At 64.8% G+C, this 18,975-nt stretch overlaps 2 protein-coding genes and 1 long non-coding RNA gene across 9 annotated transcripts; 2 read left to right on the top strand and 1 right to left on the bottom strand.

The window, feature by feature from the left end:
• The first annotated feature begins 688 nt into the window (after positions 1 to 688).
• Positions 689 to 4,907, top strand: NDUFS8 (NADH:ubiquinone oxidoreductase core subunit S8). Of its 2 annotated transcripts, XM_059399779.1 has the most exons (7): positions 696 to 782; positions 1,884 to 1,941; positions 2,033 to 2,083; positions 2,670 to 2,759; positions 2,845 to 3,017; positions 4,476 to 4,604; positions 4,715 to 4,907. In XM_059399779.1, the coding sequence occupies exons 1-7, from the start codon at positions 780 to 782 to the stop codon at positions 4,844 to 4,846; spliced, it is 636 nt and encodes a 211-aa protein (XP_059255762.1). In that variant the 5' UTR covers positions 696 to 779; the 3' UTR covers positions 4,847 to 4,907. The 2 variants fall into 2 exon arrangements, with proteins under 2 accessions (XP_059255770.1, XP_059255762.1); XM_059399787.1 differs by lacking the exons at positions 1,884 to 1,941; positions 2,033 to 2,083 and having other exon boundaries at positions 689 to 782.
• A 100-nt stretch (positions 4,908 to 5,007) lies between these two features.
• Positions 5,008 to 7,054, bottom strand: LOC132017770 (uncharacterized). 2 transcript variants are annotated; one of them, XR_009404403.1, is made up of 4 exons: positions 6,974 to 7,054; positions 6,440 to 6,634; positions 6,074 to 6,116; positions 5,008 to 5,765 (listed from the first exon to the last, which is right to left on the bottom strand). It is a non-coding gene; the product is annotated as an uncharacterized LOC132017770 (long non-coding RNA). The 2 variants fall into 2 exon arrangements; XR_009404402.1 differs by having other exon boundaries at positions 5,008 to 6,116.
• A 165-nt stretch (positions 7,055 to 7,219) lies between these two features.
• TCIRG1 (T cell immune regulator 1, ATPase H+ transporting V0 subunit a3) lies at positions 7,220 to 18,086 on the top strand. Of its 5 annotated transcripts, none has more exons than XM_059399691.1 (21): positions 7,221 to 7,326; positions 8,522 to 8,586; positions 9,789 to 9,909; positions 10,272 to 10,350; positions 11,137 to 11,357; positions 11,448 to 11,533; positions 11,752 to 11,878; positions 11,963 to 12,045; positions 12,206 to 12,299; positions 12,420 to 12,632; positions 13,262 to 13,406; positions 15,061 to 15,200; positions 15,274 to 15,431; positions 15,502 to 15,592; positions 16,175 to 16,293; positions 16,402 to 16,615; positions 16,857 to 16,982; positions 17,120 to 17,224; positions 17,302 to 17,419; positions 17,672 to 17,849; positions 17,933 to 18,086. In XM_059399691.1, exons 3-21 carry the CDS (start codon positions 9,793 to 9,795, stop codon positions 18,009 to 18,011), a joined length of 2,493 nt encoding a protein of 830 aa, XP_059255674.1. In that variant the 5' UTR covers positions 7,221 to 7,326; positions 8,522 to 8,586; positions 9,789 to 9,792; the 3' UTR covers positions 18,012 to 18,086. The 5 variants fall into 5 exon arrangements, with proteins under 5 accessions (XP_059255666.1, XP_059255674.1, XP_059255657.1 ...); XM_059399674.1 differs by having other exon boundaries at positions 9,782 to 9,909; XM_059399683.1 differs by lacking the exon at positions 8,522 to 8,586 and having other exon boundaries at positions 7,220 to 7,326; positions 9,782 to 9,909.
• Positions 18,087 to 18,975: the final 889 nt, after the last annotated feature.

Genomic DNA, 18,975 nt, shown 5'->3' with positions numbered 1-18,975 from the left:
GGCCGGCCCTACTCCTCGGAGTCAGCTGGGACATCGTACCATCCGAGAAGCCTTGCGAGAACGCCTCCCCCTCCCCAGCCCACCACCAACACACAGGAGTCCCCAAGGGCCTTCTCCGTGCCTGCCACCCACGGGGTCCCTCTGCCCCACGATCGATCCCCTGGGAGGAGACAGTTGGGTGGCCGCTGAGGGACAGGGATCCCGAGTCACACACACCCAGGTAGGACGCAGGCGGCCGCACTGTGCAGCTCTAACGCTTGGGCCAAGTTCCTAAACAAGTCCGTGCCTCAGTTTCCCCATCAATAAAGCGAGAATAATCCTCCACACGCGGCGCCTGGGTCAAGGTTTAGCACCGACCAGGCACGGCTCCCGCGGAATCTTTGCACCGACCACAATTCTCTGCACCGACCACAAATACCCCGCAGCAACCCAGCAACTCTCCTCCAACCCTCCGCGCCAGGTCTGACCCGGAGCCGCTTCCTAAGCCACGCCCCGGACGTCCCGCCTCCAGTGGCTCAGGAGTCCTCGCTTATTGGCCTCCCCAATCCAACATGGCAGCGCCCTGCGCAACTTCAAGAGTTGGCTATCCCCTAGCCAGTCAAAGGAAAGATGCTTCTGGATCCCGCCTCTTTCAGCGGAGGCACTGGCCAATCAGATCACACCGTAAAAGAGGAGCGCGGAAAAGGTGAAACCAGCCGGCCCAATGGTAACGTGTCAGCGTGTAGGCTCCGCCTCTCGGCGGACAGGCCGCTCGGCAAGGGAAGGAGCGACAGCGCTTCATGGTAGGTGTTCGGGCTCAACTGTTAAAAGCCGGCCCTGGGCGGTGCGGCGTCGGGGGCGAGTGTGGTGCTCTCGTAAGCCCCGCCGGCTGTGCGGACGGGCTTCATCCCGGCCTGCTCAGGGCCGGCGGTGCAGGTGTCCTTCAGCGCGCAGCGGGCGGACCCGGGGGCCGGCACCGCCAAGGCGCGTGCCCCGCCCGCGTCCGTGGGGTCGGAGGTCATGGGGAAGGTCGGAGAAGGTGTCAGGCTCCTGGCACTGGAGTCGGGGGTCGGAGATGGGCACGCGGGAAGGCACAGGCCACGGGAGGGCCACTTTTGAGCTTCGGCTAGGTGCCAGGCCCGGGACATATACAACCCCCTTCGTTCTCCTGACCCCCATTTCGCGGAGGAGAAAACGTGCAGGATGACCTCACTCGCCCAAGGTCACTTGGCAGGCAGGAGACCGTCCCAGAAGGACCTTGATGGTGGGGCAAGGAATTTGATCCCAAGGGTTATTTAAGCCTTTAAAGGGTTTCCAGAATGGGGGAGGGGGGACCTGCGGGTGTAAGGGGCGGAGCCTGGGTTCACGTACTGGTCCCTCACCCTCCCCCATCCAGTGTGTGACTTTGGGCAAGTCACTTAACATGGCCAGGCTTCAGCTTCGCATCTGTGCCTCTCGTGGGGTCCTTGTGAGGACCGAATGATGGTGTGCGTGACACCACCACTACCACCACCACCGCCCCCCGCCCCGCCCCAGGACAGTGAGCTTTCAGCCCTGGTGGCTGCTATCGGTGTTGTCAGATCCCACGAGGATGAACAGGGAAGGGGACCGATAGGAGGCAGGAGCACTGGTCAGGGGAGAGAGGAGGAGGGATGGATTTTAAAGATTTCTTAGAAGGTGAGATCAATAGGACCTGGATTCACACATGCCCCCTCACTCTTAGCCCAGCCTAGCTGGGTCGGGTTTGGAGGGCTGGGAGGTGCCACCCCTGTGCCTCTGTTAGGAATGGGGGTAAATCGGAGACCGAGTGACACAGCGGCACTGAGGTCCGGGCGCCCGCGGTACCACAGTACGTGGGGACAGGTCTGGGACCCACGCGTGCCTCTCCCTTTGCACCCCTGCAGATGCGCTGCCTGCGTGCACCCACGCTGCTTCGGGCTCTGGCCCAGGCTGCACGAGCAGGTAGGACCAAGGGAGCCTCTCCTGGGGCGTTGGGGAGCCCCGTCTCCTGACGTGAGGCTGCAGCTGCCTAACGCAATCCCTCTCCTCGCAGGGCAGCCCGCTGGCCGGAGCCTCCACGGCAGCTCTGGGGCAGCGACCTACAGTGAGTCTGGGGGCACCTTGAGCCGTGGGCTTTCCCGATCCTGAACCTGCCAGAGACAGGGGTGGAGGCCTAGGTTCTAGTCCCGGCTCTGCCTGAGGCTCCCCCTCTCTGAGCCTGTTTCTACTTTGTAACAGTGATCTAGACTGAATCTGATTCGCGAGGGCAGGCTCTGTCTGCGAGGGGGTGGGGAGGCTTCTCTGTGGCCGCACACTGAGCTCAGAGCTCCCCTGCCTGGGACAGGGAGGGAGGAGCTGCCAGGTGGGAGGCTCCGGGCGCCCATCCCCTTCGGCCAGGACCTCACTGCCCAAGCCCCTTCCCATCCCCCACCCCCAAACCTCTGGGCTTGGACCGCTGCCTGTACACAGGGAGACGTGGACAAGGACTGCCCAGAGCCAGAGACAGGCCTCGCAAGGCCCTTGCTGAGGCCAGAAGGTTTGATGAATGAACCAGTCCTTGGCGGGGGGGGGGGGGGGGGGGGGGCAGCTGGAAGGAAGACGAGGCCTTATCTTCCTGAGTTGGATTCCTAGGGGAGGGACATGGGCCCGAGAGGCCCGGCCACAGCCCTCTCTGCCCACCTCCCCTGCAGAGTTCGTGAACATGCAGGAACCCTCGATGGACATGAAGGCGGTGACCGACAGGGCGGCTCAGACCCTGCTGTGGACTGAGCTCATCCGAGGTGGGCCCTGGGGGAAGGGGATGGGGGTGGGCACAGAGTGTTAGGGAGGCGGGGCTCCCACCCACCCTGCCCCTGCTGCCCGCAGGCCTGGGCATGACCCTGAGCTACCTGTTCCGGGAGCCTGCCACCATCAACTACCCGTTCGAGAAGGGCCCACTGAGCCCTCGCTTTCGGGGAGAGCACGCGCTGCGCCGCTATCCGTCGGGAGAGGAGCGCTGCATTGCCTGTAAGCTTTGTGAGGCTGTCTGCCCCGCCCAGGTGAGCCCCTGACCCCTGCTGCCGGCCCCCCCAGCGCCTGCCACTCAGAGGGAAGCAGGGCAGTCTTGGACGCCCACCCCCCACTGGGAATGTGTCCCCGGGAAAGCCCCTTGCCCTCTCGGAGCCTTGTTGCCAGGCCAGTGCAGAGTCCCTGAGTCCTCAGAGGAAGGCTCGCAGCCCTGAGCCGGCCACATGACACTGGTGGGGCCTGCGGTCGGGGACCTGGTCAGTGAGCCACAGGGTGGTACCTGAAAGTCCGCTTTTGCCCTGAAGACGACAGTGGTTTTAGCGTTCTGCGACTGTGCCTGTCACCGGCCCCGAGGACACACGTGCCGCCCCTGAGGCCCTCACTGCCCCTGTCTCCTGCTCCCTTGAACGTCCAGCATTAGTTCTGTTGCAGGGCCCTGCACGGCGCTCCCAACCCTGAGTCAGGGCCCCTTAGTGGAGAAACAGATCCGGTTGGGGCGCAGTTGGTTTAAGCGGCCGATTCTTGGTTTCAGCTCAGGTCATGCTCTCAGGGTCGTGAGACCAAGTCCCACATCGGGCTCTGCTGTCCGTGGGGCGTCTGCTTGACTTATCTCTGCCTCTCCCCCTTACTTCCTGCATGCCCGTCGTCTCTCCCTCTCAAATAAATAAACCTTTAAAAAAAAAGAGACAGACAGACAGACGTGTGCAGTTGAGGCTCTTGGGTGGACCCATGGGTGTGCCCGGCAGCCAGGCATCCCCCACACAGGGACCGCCCCCTACCAGCAGCCTCCCAGGCCGTGACCCTGGTGTCTCTGATCCCAGAGCGCATAGAAGAGCCCAGACACCTGTAGCCGTGACAGCCTTCCAGGTCGTGAGCCCCGTGGACAGATCAGCCACTGTTCCTGCTCAGGACTGACTTTTACAGCAACCCTAGGATATAGAGATTATTATCTCCGTTTTTATAAATAAGGAAACTGAGGCCAAAGAAACAAGGCCACCAGCCTACGGTCCCACTGAATGATGAACATTACCTCCTTACCTCCTGGGGACATATAAAGACCTTCGGCAAGCCCCCTTTGAACATCTTTCTGGCCATGGGAGGCTCCAGAGTGTCTCACTGCTGGCACCAGGCCGTACCCAGAAACTGAGGGTTAGGGACCTAGCTTTGAGTCTGGGCTTTGTGCGGCTTGGGGAAGCCCCTCAACATCTCTGAGCCTCCGTTTTCTTATCCACCCCTACCCCCCCACTGCCTGCCAGGGCCACTGGTGCGGCAGTGAACCCAGCAGCCTTCGGGCCTCCCCTCGGGAGACCTAGTGTCTCAGGCAGGAGATGCCCAGAAGTGGACAGAAATGTCAGCTAGGGCAGAATGACAGGGGTCTTTGGGGAAAGGTGTCAGGAGGGGTGCCTCAGGCCAAGAGTGGGTGGCCCCGGGGTGAGCCCCCAGGAGGGAGCAGACAGGAGCAGTTGGAGCACCTGGTACCCCTCCCGCAGGCCATCACCATCGAGGCTGAGCCGCGGGCCGATGGCAGCCGCCGGACCACGCGCTATGACATCGACATGACCAAGTGTATCTATTGTGGCTTCTGCCAGGAGGCCTGCCCCGTGGACGCCATCGTGGAGGTGAGCTGGCCTGTGGGAGTGGGGCAGGGCAGGGGCGGGGCCGGGGGCAGATGTGCTCCGGGGCGGGGGTGCGGGGGGCTTGAAGCTGCTGCACCTGCCCCCGCCCGCAGGGCCCCAACTTCGAGTTCTCCACTGAGACGCACGAGGAGCTCCTGTACAACAAGGAGAAGCTGCTGAGCAACGGGGACAAGTGGGAGGCCGAGATCGCCGCCAACATCCAGGCCGACTACCTCTACCGCTGATGCCCCCGCCGCCCAGCTGGCCTGCAGCCACGCCACCCAATAAAAGAGTTCTGCCCTCCTGTCCCGCCTCCGTCGTGAATCCAGCTGTCCGGGCCACAAAGGTTCAGCCTGCGGGTCCCTCCCCTGGGCGGGTCCTTCAGGGAAGCTGGCAGAGGTGACGGCCTTCCGTGGGAGTCCGGGGGCCGTGGCTGGGCCCCGGCACAATGCATCCTCCTGCATACCCATCTTCCTGGGCATAGTCCCCCGGGCTTAGTCTCGGGTCGCTGTCCTGTAATCCTGGGTGTCCGGAGGGTCGGGCCATGCATGGCTACGGCCTTGAGGATGTCGAGTCTCCCGAGGCTTCAGGCAGAAGCCCTGTGAGTGGCAGAACCTCAGAAAGGCCAGGATGTCCTTGTTGGGGGCAGGGAGAGGCGTGCCTGGGGCAGCAGTCACAAGGAGGTGACACAGGCCCTGCTGTCCCTGAGCTGGCCTTGCCTCATCTCTCGCCACATCCCCTTTCTGCCCCAAGTTCCCCAGACCAGGCTGCAGGCTTGGCTGCTGGTGCTCAGAACTTCCCCTTCCCAGTCCCGGCAGTGTGTGGTTCCCCAAGCGGTCGTGTGCTAGCCCGGTGCAGACGGGACAGCCAGAACCTGCTCCCTGGGACCCAGTGCCTCGCAAAAAGGCTTTGGCTTGTTTGTACCTGTGAGCACGCCAGCTCAGAGAAGTGAGGGACTTGCTTGGGGTCACACAGCATGTGTCCGATGAAAACACTAGCTCAGGTCAGAGATCTGGGCCCCTCCGCTTCCATCATTCCCAAAAGTGCTCTTCACAAAACGCTAGCCTCCCGTGATGCCGTGTCGAGAGAAGAGAGAGGAGGATGTTCTGTGGACCGGTGTGGGAAATGCCGCAGGTGCCCTCTTTCCTCTGGGATAGACACCACCTGTGAGCACGTTCAAGGCTCTGAGAAGGCGTGTTGCACAGAGTCCTAGCCTTTCCCCAGCGCATTCCCTTTGTTCATGGCTGCTGGCACCTGGGCCATCTCCTGGTGCTGATGTAGTCCAGGCCCTGCTTGGGCCCCCACAGCCTAAGGAACTAGGCGCAGGGGTGAGGAATGCAGGGCCTGAAGAGAAGACCAGAGCCTAGGAAGTGTATGTGTGCCCAGGCCCCTGCAGGCCGCAGTGGCTGTGGGAGGCAGGAGCCCTACAGTCATCAGCTTGAAAACGCTACGTCACCTTGGATCGCACTTACCCCAGACACAACCAGCGTTCGCTGACTGTCACGGAGCCTGTATCTGTACACCGGTAAATAGAACACATTTGTGTAAAATGGGTCGGAGGGTCCCGCTCCTGACTTCATCCTTTCCCTTTCTGACTTTCCCTTTCCCAAACTTTCTGTGTGTTTCGGGAGCGCACCTCCGATGCCATTTTGTAACAGTGGGGTTCCGGTTTCCCCTGCACCAGAAAGTATTGACCTCAGTTTGGTTGAAGCCCCACCAGGAAACAGACCTACGATATCCCAGAACTGGGTCATCCCCTTTTCTGATGATACTGACCTTGGCTGTAACTTTCCACCCCCAGCGCTGGGGATTGCTTCATTTGCCCACAGCTCCCTTACCCCTCAGAGGACCTTGCCATGTGAAGTTCAAGGATCACCAGAGCTGAGAGGCCCCTTGTCCTTCCTGTCCCCAGTGGGTATGGTATGGTCCTGGTCTGTCCAAAGTGCAGGCAGCTGCATTCGTGAGCCTCCGTTCAGGGGTGCTGGGACATGACCAACCGTGGGGAGCTAATCAGCAAAGTCACACGCCCCTGGCTGTAGGAAAAGCAACAACTACCATTGGGTGCACGGAACATCACAAGTCCGGCCCAGCCCTCAGTGTCCTGCTGCTGCTTGGGAAAAAGGCCCGCAGAGAGCTGCACCCACCCAGGGCCCCTAGGCCTGGAGCTTAGGCCCCTTTCCTGGGTGGTCAAGAGGCAGGAAGGCGTAAGGACCGCGTGCGAACGCGACCTCAGGAAAGCGGTCCCAGAGGTGGGGTGCGAAGCCCTTAGACCTCAAGCCTCAGTGCTTCGGGCTCCCATCTGCCGCAGGCCCAGCGAGCCCTCTAGGTGTGGGGGGGGTTCCCATCCCCGAGCCCCGGCCGCCCCCCCGCACCCGCATCCCGGCCACGTAGGCGTGCGCGGTCGACGCGGCTCGGCGGCTCGGCTCGGCTCCCCCGGCCTCCCCGCCCCACGTCCCGTCCCCGTCCCACGTCCCGTCCCCCAGCCTCCCGCGAGCCAGCGAGGGCGGGCGGGGCCGCAGCCCGGGCCCTGCCTCCCCGCCCGCCGCTCGCGGGACTCCGGCGCCCCTCCCCGCCGGGCCCGGAGGGGACGGGACGGGGCGGGGCGTCCGTGGCCCCGCCCCCTGCGGCCCGCCCGCCGGGGAAAGTGAGTTGCGTGGGCGCCGCGGCCGGGAGCGCAGAGCCGGGAGCGCAGAGCTGAGCAGCGCCGCGTGCGGCGGACCCGGGGGTGAGTGTGCCCCAGCCGGGATCCGCAGGGCCCCCCAGCTCCGTCTGCCACCCTCGGTTCGCCCTGCCCGGAGAAAGGGGTCCTGGAACCCCCCATCCCAGCTGGGCCAGTGCATGCGACTCAGTCTGCCGGCCCGCCGGGTGTCAGGCCTTGGTGGGGGCCGCCGTGGCGCCGAGGAGGAGGAGGAAGAGGAGGAGGAGGAGGAGGTGGGGTGGGGGGAAGAGGAGGACGGGGAGTTAACAGCCGCTAACTACGGGGCCCAGCTCTGCCGGTCGTGGTGCTGCTCTGGTGGCGCTCAGGGCTTTCTCTGGGGCATCTTCCTCGGAGGGAGGGACCCATTCTACAGATCAGGAAATTGAGTCCCATCCAAGTAGGAAGAGGCAGAGCTAGAGGCAAGTGGGGTTGCTCTAACTCCAGAGCCTACCAGTCTGGAATGGGTGAGGCAGCAGGCCTTCTCTTCTCCAGCTCAGTTCTCATCATCATGGGTCAGGGGCTTAGAGCAGAGATCTGGTGGGTTCCTGAAGGAGTTAGCCTTAGCCTCAGCCCCTGAGGGACCAGGAGGAGGGGGGAACAGAGGGAGAAGGGGCTGCAGTCTGGATCCTGAAGGCCAAAGGACTGAGCAACCTTCATTTGCTCCATTAAAAGGAGTAGGGTACACCCCCCCCCCCGGCTTGGGTAGGGGCCGCAGAGGATGGGGGGTAAGGGGTGAGCCAGTGGCATCCTCACCTGTGGGGGAGGGGGTCTGACCAGGTCCCTGCACACCCCGCCCACCCCATCCAAGGGAATTCCCAAGGGGCTTGCCCAGGCGGAGGCCCTGTGAGTGACAGTTACCAGGCTAGATTGGCCACAGCCTGGGGCTGCTGCATCCCTTGGGTCCCCAGACCTGGTTCCCTACAACCCCCTCATCTGTCCCGCCCAGCCTTTCAGGGGGCCTTGGGCGGAGAACAGCCCCCCCCGAGCGCATACTGTGCCCTGGGACGTCAGACCTACAGCTCCAAGGCCAGCTCTGGCCTGACTTAGCCACCTGCTGACCACCTGATCCCAGACCCCACCTCTCCAGGTGTGCTGAGCCGTCCGTGAGTCCATAAAACAAGGCCACAAGGTCCTCTTTCCCCAGGATTGCTGTTAGGTTGCAGTGAGCTAGAATGCGTGAGGGGTTACGTGGAACCTCTGTTTTTGTCATCTGCCCACCCAGGTCTTGTCTCTGCTGGGGGTGGCCAAGTCCCATTTACCCAAAGAGGAAGAGAAGGCCCAGAGAAGGTGAGAGGCTCCCCCAAGGACACACAGCCAGTCACAGCCTGAGCCACACTCTGGAGCCTGGGCCCTGGCCCTCTGGGGGTAGAGCCTAGCCCCTCCTGCCCACACTTCTCTGCCTGGGGCCAGGGGCTGCTGCAGTCCTGGGCTGCCTCTCCGCCTTCTTTCCTCTTCCAGGCCGGGGCAGGGGCTGCATTCCCTGTTTAGACTGAAGGAAACCAGGCCCAGGGGAGGAAGTGACCAGCTGGGCAGGCCCCCACCCTCCCAGACAGCAGGCGGCGCTTTGGCACCAAATGGTCACCCTCAGTTGGGGACCTCACCCACGCCTGTCCCCTTCCCTGACACTATGAGAGCTAAGGAAACTGAGTCCCACAAAGGGGAAGTGGCTGGCCCTGGGCCCCGAGAGCAATGGCCGTGGAGCCCTGGCTCATGGCTGAGGCATCTGCAGGGCCTCCCCCGCGGCATCTGGGCAGGGCCCCGCCAGGCCGTCCTGCTCCTGTCAGCTTCCACAGTTTCACTTTCCTGGGTTTCGACACCTGGAAGGCTGTTTCCGCCCCTATTTGGACATCGGCCGCCAAGCGGTCCAAGCCTCGGGGGAAGGGCCCGCCCCAACCTGGCCTCGGGCTTCTCTGCCCTCAGTGAGGGCACCAGGGGATCCGCTGGAGGCTCCCACCCCCTCGGCACACGCAGAGACCTCCAGGGGGGCTCCAGCTGGCAGGGGGACTCGGGGACTGGGGAACAGCCCCAACCTTCAGCCCCGGCTGTCTGTCTACGTGGACGGACGCTCCTTGGTGTAGATGGACGAGGGCTGGTGGCCAGCCGAGGGCTGTGGCAATTAGGAGGCCAGCTGCTGGAGGCGACCCTTGGCCTGGGGCCCCAAGGACGAGTAGGGCCCAGGGTGAGGGCAGGTCACAGAGGAGGGACAGCGGGAGCAGAGGGTGCATGTGAGAAAAGCCAGTGCGGGGATGGGGCGCGGGTCGGGCCGTGAGGCCAGCCAGGGCGGGCTGCACTCGCAGTTGTGCCACTTACTTCCTGTGTGACCTCAGCACCCCTTTGAAGCTGCCCGGGCCTCAGTTTCCCCGTATGTCAGGCGGGGTTGGTAGCAGACCTCCCATGGATGACGTGAGCTGAGGCAGATGGCATTGCTAGTCGGTGGGGAGCTGTCCAGCCCGCCCGGACTGAGCCTTCCCCCCCGGCCCAGCCCGCAGGACCATGGGCTCCATGTTCCGGAGTGAGGAGGTGGCACTGGTCCAGCTCTTCCTGCCCACCTCGGCCGCTTACACCTGCGTGAGCCAGCTCGGCGAGCTGGGGCTCGTGGAGTTCAGAGACGTGAGTGGGGCCGGACGGGCGCGGGAGGGGGCCTCGTCCCTACGTGTCCCAGACGGCAGGCCCCCTCCCCCGGGAAGGGCCCCAGCTTGAAATCCTGGCAACCTCTGCTGTGGCTGCTCCCCTCTCGGAAAGGCCAGCCTCGCCGCTGAGGCCACCTTGCCTCCAGGGACCCCATCACTCCCTCCCCAGAGCACGCAAAGCCGGGTCTGTTTCCCGCTGGGCTGCTGGAGGCTCGTGGTGTGTTCAACACTTTTCTGGGGGGAGTAGCTATGGCCTGCCGAGAGTCAAGCCTGGGCCCCGGGGTGGGGGGACCTCCCTAGGCCCCTCCCTAGAAGTCTGACCCATCTTTGCGGCAACCCCAGCTCAACGCCTCGGTAAGCGCCTTCCAGAGACGCTTTGTGGGGGACGTTCGGCGCTGTGAAGAGCTGGAGAAGACCTTCAGTGAGTTGTCCTCAGGCCCACATCCCAGGCAGGCTTCCTGGAGGGGGTGCCAGTTGAGCTTAGCCTGAAAGGAAGAGTCCTGGTGCTCCAGGTGGAAGGCAGAAGGGAAGTCCAGGCCAGGCGCTGCAGAGCCAGGACAGGGCCGCTGGGGTCCGTGGGGTGCCCTTGAGAATGGGGCTCACTTGGAGGAGGCCTCGAATATTACATGAGGGCCTAGGAATTCATCCAGGGAACACTGGGAGCCACTGCAGTTTCTAAGCAGGAGAGAGACTTGGACAGAGCTCTCTCTGTCTCTCAGATGGACTGGGGTGGGGGAGGCCAGGATCCAGGGTCAAGTGCCCCAAGGAGCCGCTTCTCCAACCCAGGTGAGGGGGACTCTGGCCCCGGCCTCTGACAGCCCCTCCCAGGAGGAGCTGATGAGAGGGGAGAACAGAGCACATTTATTTTAACGGTTTGTTAGCCTTCAGGCAGCAGGCTCCATGCACGCTCTTGCCCCGGGCCCCCCAGTGCTCAGGCCAACCTGCCTGGACCCCACTGTGGGACCCAGGCCCAGTGGGACGGTGGCCAAGGGAGAGAGCTCAGGACAGGGAGAGTGGCCCTGTGGGGATAGAGTTTGGCCTGGGTTTTTTCTGGGGGTCGTGGACTCAGTGAATCAATTAGCTGGTGGCCAGTTGAGTTTGGGGTGGCATTTGGGACCCGTAGACATTAGGTGGCCCTTGGCTAACTGGCCGTGAGCTGGTGTGGGCCCCCAACAGCCTCCCCTGACACCTGTTACTCCGTACCCAGCCTTCCTGCAGGAGGAAGTGCGGCGGGCTGGCCTGGTGCTGCCCCCACCCGAGGGGAGGCTGCTGGCGCCCCCACCCCGTGACCTGCTGCGCATCCAGGAGGAGACGGACCGTCTGGCCCAGGAGCTCCGGGATGTGCGGGGCAACCAGCAGTCCCTGCGGGTGCAGCTGCACCAGCTGCGGCTGCACTCGGCCGTGCTGGGCCAGGGCCATCGCCTCCAGGTCAGCATCAGCCCCCACGGGGTAGGGGAGAGGCAGGGGGGCCAGGCCCCTACTTGGGCGAGGGGCTCAGTGGTGCCTCTTGGCCCCTAGTCGGCAGCCGCCCCTGCAGATGGGCTCTTGGAAAGAACCCCCCTGCTCCAGCCGCCCGGGGGGCCCCACCAGGACCTGAGAGTCAAGTAAGTAAGGGGAAGTTCCAGATCTTTCCTGGCCAGCTCCTTGTCCAGTGCTCTCCTCCTCCGCCCTCAGACTGTTCGCAGCCTCCTTCGGGCCCACAACTTCTGTTGCTCTCGAGGGTGTCTCCTCTTCTCGCCCGGCTTCGGGCTCCGGCCTCCTTCCAGGGAGCAGGGCCGCTGTCCTACTCGGCCATCCTGAGCACGGTGGCCTGGCCTGGCAGCTTTGTGGCAGGTGCCGTGGAGCCCGCCAAGGCCGCCGCCCTGGAACGCCTGCTCTGGAGGGCCTGCCGGGGCTTCCTTATCGCCAGCTTCCGGGAGACGGAGCAGCCGCTGGAGGACCCGGTGACGGTACAGGCTGGGGGCCCGGGAGGTCGGGGAGAGCATCTTGGGGTGGGAGCCCAGGAGTCCAGGTCAAGCGGCCCCGTCCTGCAGGGGGAGCCGGCGACGTGGATGACCTTCCTCATCTCCTACTGGGGCGAACAGATAGGGCAAAAGATCCGCAAGATCACGGACTGGTGAGCTCCATGAGGGGCCTTCTGCCCCGGGGGGCGGGGGCGAGTGTCACCACCCCGTCCCCTGCCCCGGATGCACCATTCAGACTCAGCCTCCGCACAACCTGAGCCCCCTGCCCCCTCCCCCCAACCGCTCGCTCGCATCACCCCTCCTCGCCGCCAGCTTCCACTGCCACGTGTTCCCGTTCGTGGAGCAGGAGGAGGGCCGCCTGGGAGTCCTGCAGCAGCTGCAGCAGCAGAGCCACGAGCTGCAGGAGGTGGGTGCTCACCCGTGGCCGTGGCCGTGGCCGGCTGCCCCGCCCCACGCCGCCCCCTGCCCTGCCCCGCCCCCCTGCCCCGCCCCGCCCCGCCGCCCTCACCTCCTGCTCTGGCCTCAGGTCCTGGGGGAGACGGAGCGCTTCCTGAGCCAGGTGCTGGGCCGCGTGCAGCGGCTGCTGCCTCCCTGGCAGGTGCAGACCCGCAAGATGAAGGCGGTGTACCTGGTGCTCAACCAGTGCAGCGTGAGCGCCACCCACAAGTGCCTCATCGCTGAGGGCTGGTGCGCCGCAAGCGACCTGCCCGCCCTGCAGCAGGTGCTGCGGGATGGCTCGGTGAGTGGGCATCTCCTGCTCTCCCCTGCTCCCACCTCCCAACACACTTCCTGTTGCCATCGCTGGGCCTTGGCCCCGGGCTGCCCCTCCTTCCGGGGCCGACTCAGACTCCGGGGCAGTCCTGCCCCCTGGCCCAAGGCCTCCCTGCTCCTGATGTCCGAAGCCCCTGGAGGGACCAGAGCACCTGGGAGGCCAGCTCCACAAGCGCCGCCCCTGATCTGGGGCTACTGGAGGGAGCCTCAGGCTACTCACCTGTGAAATGGGTGTGATGACCCTCCAGGGGTCACTGTAGCTGCTGCTGCCTAGTAGGCAACGCAGCTCCCTCTCCCGGGCCGCCTGGATAAGCAGCATACTCCTATTTCCCAAGCGATTTCTGGTCCAGCTGACCTCGGGCTCTCCCTAAATCACCCTGAATTGGGGCAGGTGGGGCTAATAGGTAGTCCTGTTCCATGGAGAGGGGAGGGGCTGTTCCAGCTCTCCCGGGCGCCTGCCTGGTGAGCGCTCGCATCTCCAGCTGGGTCTGGCGGGGGGGGGGGGGGGGGGGGGGGGGGGGGGTGGGTGACAAGCAGTCCCCGAAGGCCCCCACCATCAGTCTCATCATCTGTCCCTCTATCCCTTGGGTGCCCCAGAGCGAGGCAGGTGTGAGCGCCGTGGTTCACCGCATCCCCTGCCGGGACATGCCCCCCACGCTCATCCGCACCAACCGCTTCACGGCCAGCTTCCAAGGCATCGTGGACGCCTACGGTGTGGGCCGCTACCAGGAGGTCAACCCCGGTGAGAGCTGTGGAGCCCCAGCCCAGAGGGCGGCATCTCCGCACGGACCCATCCTCCCACCAGACGGGCGGGGGCAGGGGGAGGCGCGTCCAAGCCTGGTGTTCACCCCCAGCAACCCCCCTCCCACCCCTAGCTCGGTTTACCGGGGATCCAGCACGGGAAAAAACGGGCTTTGCCAAAGGAATGGCTCAGGTTTGAGGTCTGAGCCGCTTACTCTGGCTCGTTTCTTAGTTTCCACATCTATAAAATGGGAGTAAGAGCTCAGTCCTCAGAGCCGCACAGGGAAGGTCGAAGCCGTCCCCGAGGCTGGACTCCGCCTGTGGAGCTGCTTGTCCAGCCCCACCGCTGTTGGGTTCGCCCAGAAGCGGACCCTTTGGGGGGGGCAGGGGGCGGGGGGGGTACTCTGGCACAAGTGGCCTATGAAGAGCGGTGCTGCTGGGAGAAACCAGTCAGGGAAGCAGCTGAGAGGTGGGGGTTTGGGGGGCAGGCGGGCGGCTGTGGCATCTGCCGGTCACCTGCCCAGTTTGCTCCCTCCGGATGTGGCTTCTCGTGTGGCCAGCTGGCTCCGGTGTGGTCAGGGGGCCCAGCGCCCCCCACCCCTTGTTACTGGGTGGGGATCACAGTGGGTTTCTGAGTCCAAAGAATGGGTGTGGGAGGTGAGCGTGGGCGCATTTTTGGAAGGAACTCGGCCGTGGGCCAGGGAGGGGTCCGGCCTGAGCTGGTGGGCTAGAAACAGGTGCTCAGTTCCCCCCCAGCGTGGTGGAGGCAGGACACCAGGACAGGATGTGAGACCAAGTGGATGATGACCAGGTCACGGGCAGTCCTCTGGGGCCTGCCATCTCTGCAGGGGCTGCATCGCAGAGCTTGTCCTGGGGCCCCTGGACCGTTTCATGTGCTCGCGGTTCCTCCGTGTTAGCAGAGGCCTGTTCACTTAGAACAAGCCTGATCAGCAGACGGCCAGGGTCGATGACTGGCTCCCGGCCCTCAGAGCCTCCCCCTAGAGGAGGCAGGCGGAGGCTCAGGCTGCTGTAAAAAAGCAGCCCAGATGGGGGCGCTCCAGGCAGCCCTAATGTTGCAGGGGTGGCCTCCCAGGGAGCCACCAGGGACCTTTCCAACTGCAAAGATCCCGCCTCCACCTTCTGGTCGCTGTCTGAGGGGCTAGGGACACGACTCCGCTCAGAGCAGGGACACGCACCGAGGTCCTCTAACTCCCATGAGGGATTGGTCCCATCTTGCTGAAGGGAAAGTGAGCCCTCGGAGGGGACGTGAGCAACTCGGCCTTCTGCAGCTTGCCCCGTGCCGGTCAGGAGGGCCTCTCGGAGCTTCTGCCCACGGGAACTGGTTCTCACTGAGTGCTGCGGCTGCCCGTACTGCCCTTGGATAGACTCACTGACAGGAGCCCCACGAAGCAGGAGCATTGTTGTCCCCAGTTTACAGATGGGGAAACAGAGGTTCTGAGAGGTTGAGTCACTAGTCCCTGGTCACCCAGCCAGGAAGTGGCAGGCTCGGGGATGCCGACACGCAGTCTGGCACCCCTGCCTCGTCAACAGCCCCTCTAAGTCTCCCTGAGTCCCGGGGCCTGGGCTCAGGCTCCTGTGGCAGCAGGTGCCGCGACGCGCACGTGCCCCTGACCGCCCGGCCCCTCTGCCCGCAGCGCCCTACACCATCATCACCTTCCCCTTCCTCTTCGCTGTGATGTTCGGCGACGTGGGCCACGGGCTGCTCATGTTCCTCTTCGCCCTGGCCATGGTGCTCGCGGAGGACCGGCCAGCGGTGAAGGCGGCGCGGAACGAGGTGAGGGTGGCCCAGGGCGCGGTGGTGGGGAGCGGGGGCACCGGGCCGCCCCTCACGGCTGCCCCACGCCCAGATCTGGCGCACCTTCTTCACGGGCCGCTACCTGCTGCTGCTCATGGGGCTCTTCTCTGTCTACACCGGCTTCATCTACAACGAGTGCTTCAGCCGCGCCACGACCATCTTCCCCTCGGGCTGGAGCGTGGCGGCCATGGCCACCCAGTCCGGCTGGAGGTGAGGCCCGGCCGCGGCCCCGCAGCCCCTGCGGCCCCCGGCAGTTCCTGACCCCTCGCCCTTGTCACAGCGACACGTTCCTGGCCGAACACCCGCTGCTCACCCTGGACCCCGCGGTCAGCGGTGTCTTCCTGGGACCCTACCCCTTCGGCATTGACCCCGTGAGTCCGGGCCACTTGCTGTGGGGGGTGTGGGCAGGTGGGAGGGCCGGGCTGGGCCGGGACCCCCGCACTGACCCTGTCCCAGCCTGGACCTGGACGTTAACCCTCACCTCTCCTGAGGGCCTGGCCTGGTGCCGGGTGCAGGGGTGCGGGGCTCTAGAAGGACAAGGGGCCCACCTTGCTGGGACCACACAGCGGCCACTTGGAAGGCAAGCGAAGCATGTGGCAGCGCTGGCTTCCTCGGAGCCCACTGTCCAGGCACTGTTTTGTGCTCTCCGCGTGACAGGACGCGGTAAGTAGTCCTGGTGATGGTCCCGTGAGCCCATGCTGGCACGGCTCCCATTTCACAGATGAGGACACAGAGGCACAGGAGAGCTGTGGGCAGGGCCACATGGCAGCGAAGAGCGGGGTCTGGGCCCCGGTTGCCCGGCCGGTCTGTGCACATCACCGCTCCCTTCTGCTGGCCCACCATGGGCCAACGGGTTGCACACAGTGGTACGGCCCCCCGGGGGCAGAGGGGCTACTAAGAGGGATGCAGGCAGAGAGGCCCGCGTGTGCCACCTGTCCCTCCTGCCACCCCAGGTCTGGAGCCTGGCCGTCAACCACCTGAGCTTCCTCAACTCTTTCAAGATGAAGATGTCCGTCATCCTTGGGGTCACCCACATGACCTTCGGGGTGGTCCTGGGAGTCTTCAACCACGTGTGAGGGCCCGGGTTCCCCGGCCGGGTGGGGGAGGGAGGACACCTGGACAGGCAGGACCACGGTGGCCCGGTGGGTGACCTGGAGACCCCATTCTTCCCGTCCCTCAGGCACTTTGGCCAGTGGCACCGGCTGCTCCTGGAGACCCTGCCCGAGCTGATCTTCCTGCTGGGGCTTTTTGGCTACCTCGTCTTCCTGGTCATCTACAAGTGGCTGTGCATCTCCGTCACCAGTGCAGCGACTGCCCCCAGCATCCTCATCCACTTCATCAACATGTTCCTCTTCTCCCACAGCCCCACCAACAAAGCCCTCTTCCCTGCCCAGGTGTGCTGGGGCTGGGGGGCCACTCTGAGCAGCGGGCTTCTCCTCTGAGAAGCAGGGATGCGGGCGTGAGGCTGTGGGTGCCCTTCTCCCCCGGAAGGATTCCTCACAGCGTGGTGTCCCGGCTTCGTGAGGGGCCTGGGGGTGAGGAGGAGTGGGCTGCAGGCTCCCTGCCCCCCACCCCCGAACTGGGTGCGTGGCTTTCAGAGGCCACCGTGACTCAAGCTCTGCCCCTCCCCCACAGGAGGTGGTGCAGTCTACACTGGTGGTCCTGGCCCTGGTCACCGTGCCCGTCCTGCTGCTCGGCACACCCTTGTTCCTGTACTGGCAGCACCGCCGCCGCTCGTCCAGGCCCGCTGGCCGCCAGCCGGTAGAGGCTCGGAGCAGGGGTGCGGGGTGGGGCCAGGGCATGAAGGCTGATGGGAGGCTTGACCCCTGCCCTCGCTGCCTCTCAGCCTCCTGTGGGGGTGGGGGAGGACCTGCTGATGCTGCCCCCCCCACCCCCAGGATGACGACAAGTCAGGGATTCTGGACTCCTCCGACGCCTCTGTGGCCGGCTGGGGCTCTGATGAGGAGAAAGCAGGGTGCCCCGGGGACGGAGAGGAGGCCGAGGTGGGTGTGGTCTTCCTGAGTGTGGGGCGGGGGTGGCTGCCAGCCCGGCTGGCCCCTCACTGTCCCCCGCCCCCCAGTTCGTCCTGTCTGAGGTGCTCATGCACCAGGCCATCCACACCATCGAGTTCTGCTTGGGCTGCATCTCCAACACGGCGTCTTACCTGCGCCTCTGGGCCCTGAGTCTGGCCCATGCCCGTGAGCGAGGGGGCCCCAGCGGGCGGATTGGCCGTGGGTCGGGTCCCAGCTGCACCTGACGCTCGTAGCTACTGGCGGGGTGGCCTGGCGGGTCACTTTTCTGGACCTCAGCATCCCTCTGTAAAGGGAGGATGTCCGAGAAGGTCCAGGGAATGGGGCCGGGGCAGAGGGGAAGGGCGCTTCAGGCTGCCACAGGGGCCGGGTGGGCACCCCCTGGGCCCTGGCCTCCACAGCTACCTCCCTGCCCCCCAGAGCTGTCGGAGGTCCTGTGGGCCATGGTGATGCGTGTGGGCCTGCGCATGGGCCGGGAGTTGGGCGTGGCGGCTGTGGTGCTGGTCCCCGTCTTCGCCGCCTTCGCCGTGTTGACTGTGGCCATCCTGCTGGTGATGGAGGGGCTCTCGGCCTTCCTGCACGCACTGCGGCTGCACTGGTGAGCGGCCCGCCTGGCTGGCCCCGGGCAGCACGAGGGCTGGGGGGCCTGCCCCTCACCAGCTGTCCCCTTGTCACCCCCAGGGTGGAATTCCAGAACAAGTTCTACTTGGGCAGCGGCTACAAGCTGAGCCCCTTCACCTTCGCCGGGGAGGAGGACTAGGGCCCACCTGTGGCCACGCCCAGGTCCCTCCCCTTGCCTGCAGAGACCAGAAATAAAGATGGACGACGAACTGTGTCTTGGTCCCGTCTGCAATGCCAGGGGCTGGTGAGGCTGGGGTGGCAGGGCCTGGGCTCTGGGCATAGACTGGTCACATCTCGTAAGATGCTTGGTGTTCTGGACTCCGTGCCTGGCTGTATTATGCCCCTCTTCCGTATGCTGTCCCAGATTGAGCTTGGTGTAGGGTGCATTCGGGTGGGAAGCCCTGGTCTAGGACCTGGGCTCTCGAGAAGTTGGGGAGAGGCCCCATGAGCTCATCTGCAGAAGTCCCAGAGCCTTGGGCTGAAGTGGGGGCAGACCTAGGACCAAGGAGGTTCTGGTTCGGGATGAGTGTCTTCCCAGGCTGAGCCAGAGCGGGTGAGCTCCCCATCCCTGGGGAAGTGCAAATTGACTGTAAGAGAATGTTCGGGATACTCTGGGCATGAAGGGCCAGCCCCACCCCAGGGAGGCAGGGAGCAGCTGGAGACTCCAGAGCCTGACCCAGCAGTGGAGAGAAACACACACCCCGTCCTGCAGAAAAGGGCCGAGGCTGTGCAGGCAGCCCCACTGTCCAGGACTCGGAATGTAAGGAGAGCGGCTGAGCTGGACTCTGGGTCCTGCCGCCCCTTCGGGGAAGCCCTGGGTGACCAGTCCTGCTCCTTCAGCCAGGGGGCTGGAGTGGGGCATCGTGCATGTCTTTCTGGCCTGGGTCCCACCGCCGGCTGGGAGGTGGAGCCTGTGCTTCCCAGAGGCCTTCTGCCCTGGGGTTAGAGCCGCAATGGCTTTTCCAGCAGGAGGCCTCAGGAACAAAGGCTGCTTTGAGGCCAGAGCTGCCCGGGCAGGGCCAGCGGGGCATCGCCATCACAGTGGCTCTCAACTGGCCAGCTGCTGGGGGGAGCCCACCCCTAGAGCCAGGGCCGCCCAGCTC

The sequence above is a fragment of the Mustela nigripes genome, chromosome 1 (genome assembly GCF_022355385.1).
Source record: "Mustela nigripes isolate SB6536 chromosome 1, MUSNIG.SB6536, whole genome shotgun sequence".
In the NCBI taxonomy this organism is placed as follows: domain Eukaryota; kingdom Metazoa; phylum Chordata; class Mammalia; order Carnivora; family Mustelidae; genus Mustela; species Mustela nigripes.
The sequence above is the reverse complement of the archived record's forward strand: the minus strand, read 5'-3'. Positions and strand labels throughout refer to the sequence as shown.

Bases quoted from the DNA above. Each gene is read 5' to 3' on its own strand.
- TCIRG1 (XM_059399683.1), top strand. From the start codon at position 9,793: ATGGGCTCCATGTTCCGGAGTGAGGAGGTGGCACTGGTCCAGCTCTTC. The intron at 12,300-12,419 runs GTGGGTGCTCAC...CTCTGGCCTCAG, and splicing joins AGAGCCACGAGCTGCAGGAG to GTCCTGGGGGAGACGGAGCG. The intron at 17,850-17,932 runs GTGAGCGGCCCG...TGTCACCCCCAG, and splicing joins CACGCACTGCGGCTGCACTG to GGTGGAATTCCAGAACAAGT.
- NDUFS8 (XM_059399779.1), top strand. The intron at 2,084-2,669 runs GTGAGTCTGGGG...CCTCCCCTGCAG, and splicing joins CTCTGGGGCAGCGACCTACA to AGTTCGTGAACATGCAGGAA. The intron at 2,760-2,844 runs GTGGGCCCTGGG...TGCTGCCCGCAG, and splicing joins GTGGACTGAGCTCATCCGAG to GCCTGGGCATGACCCTGAGC.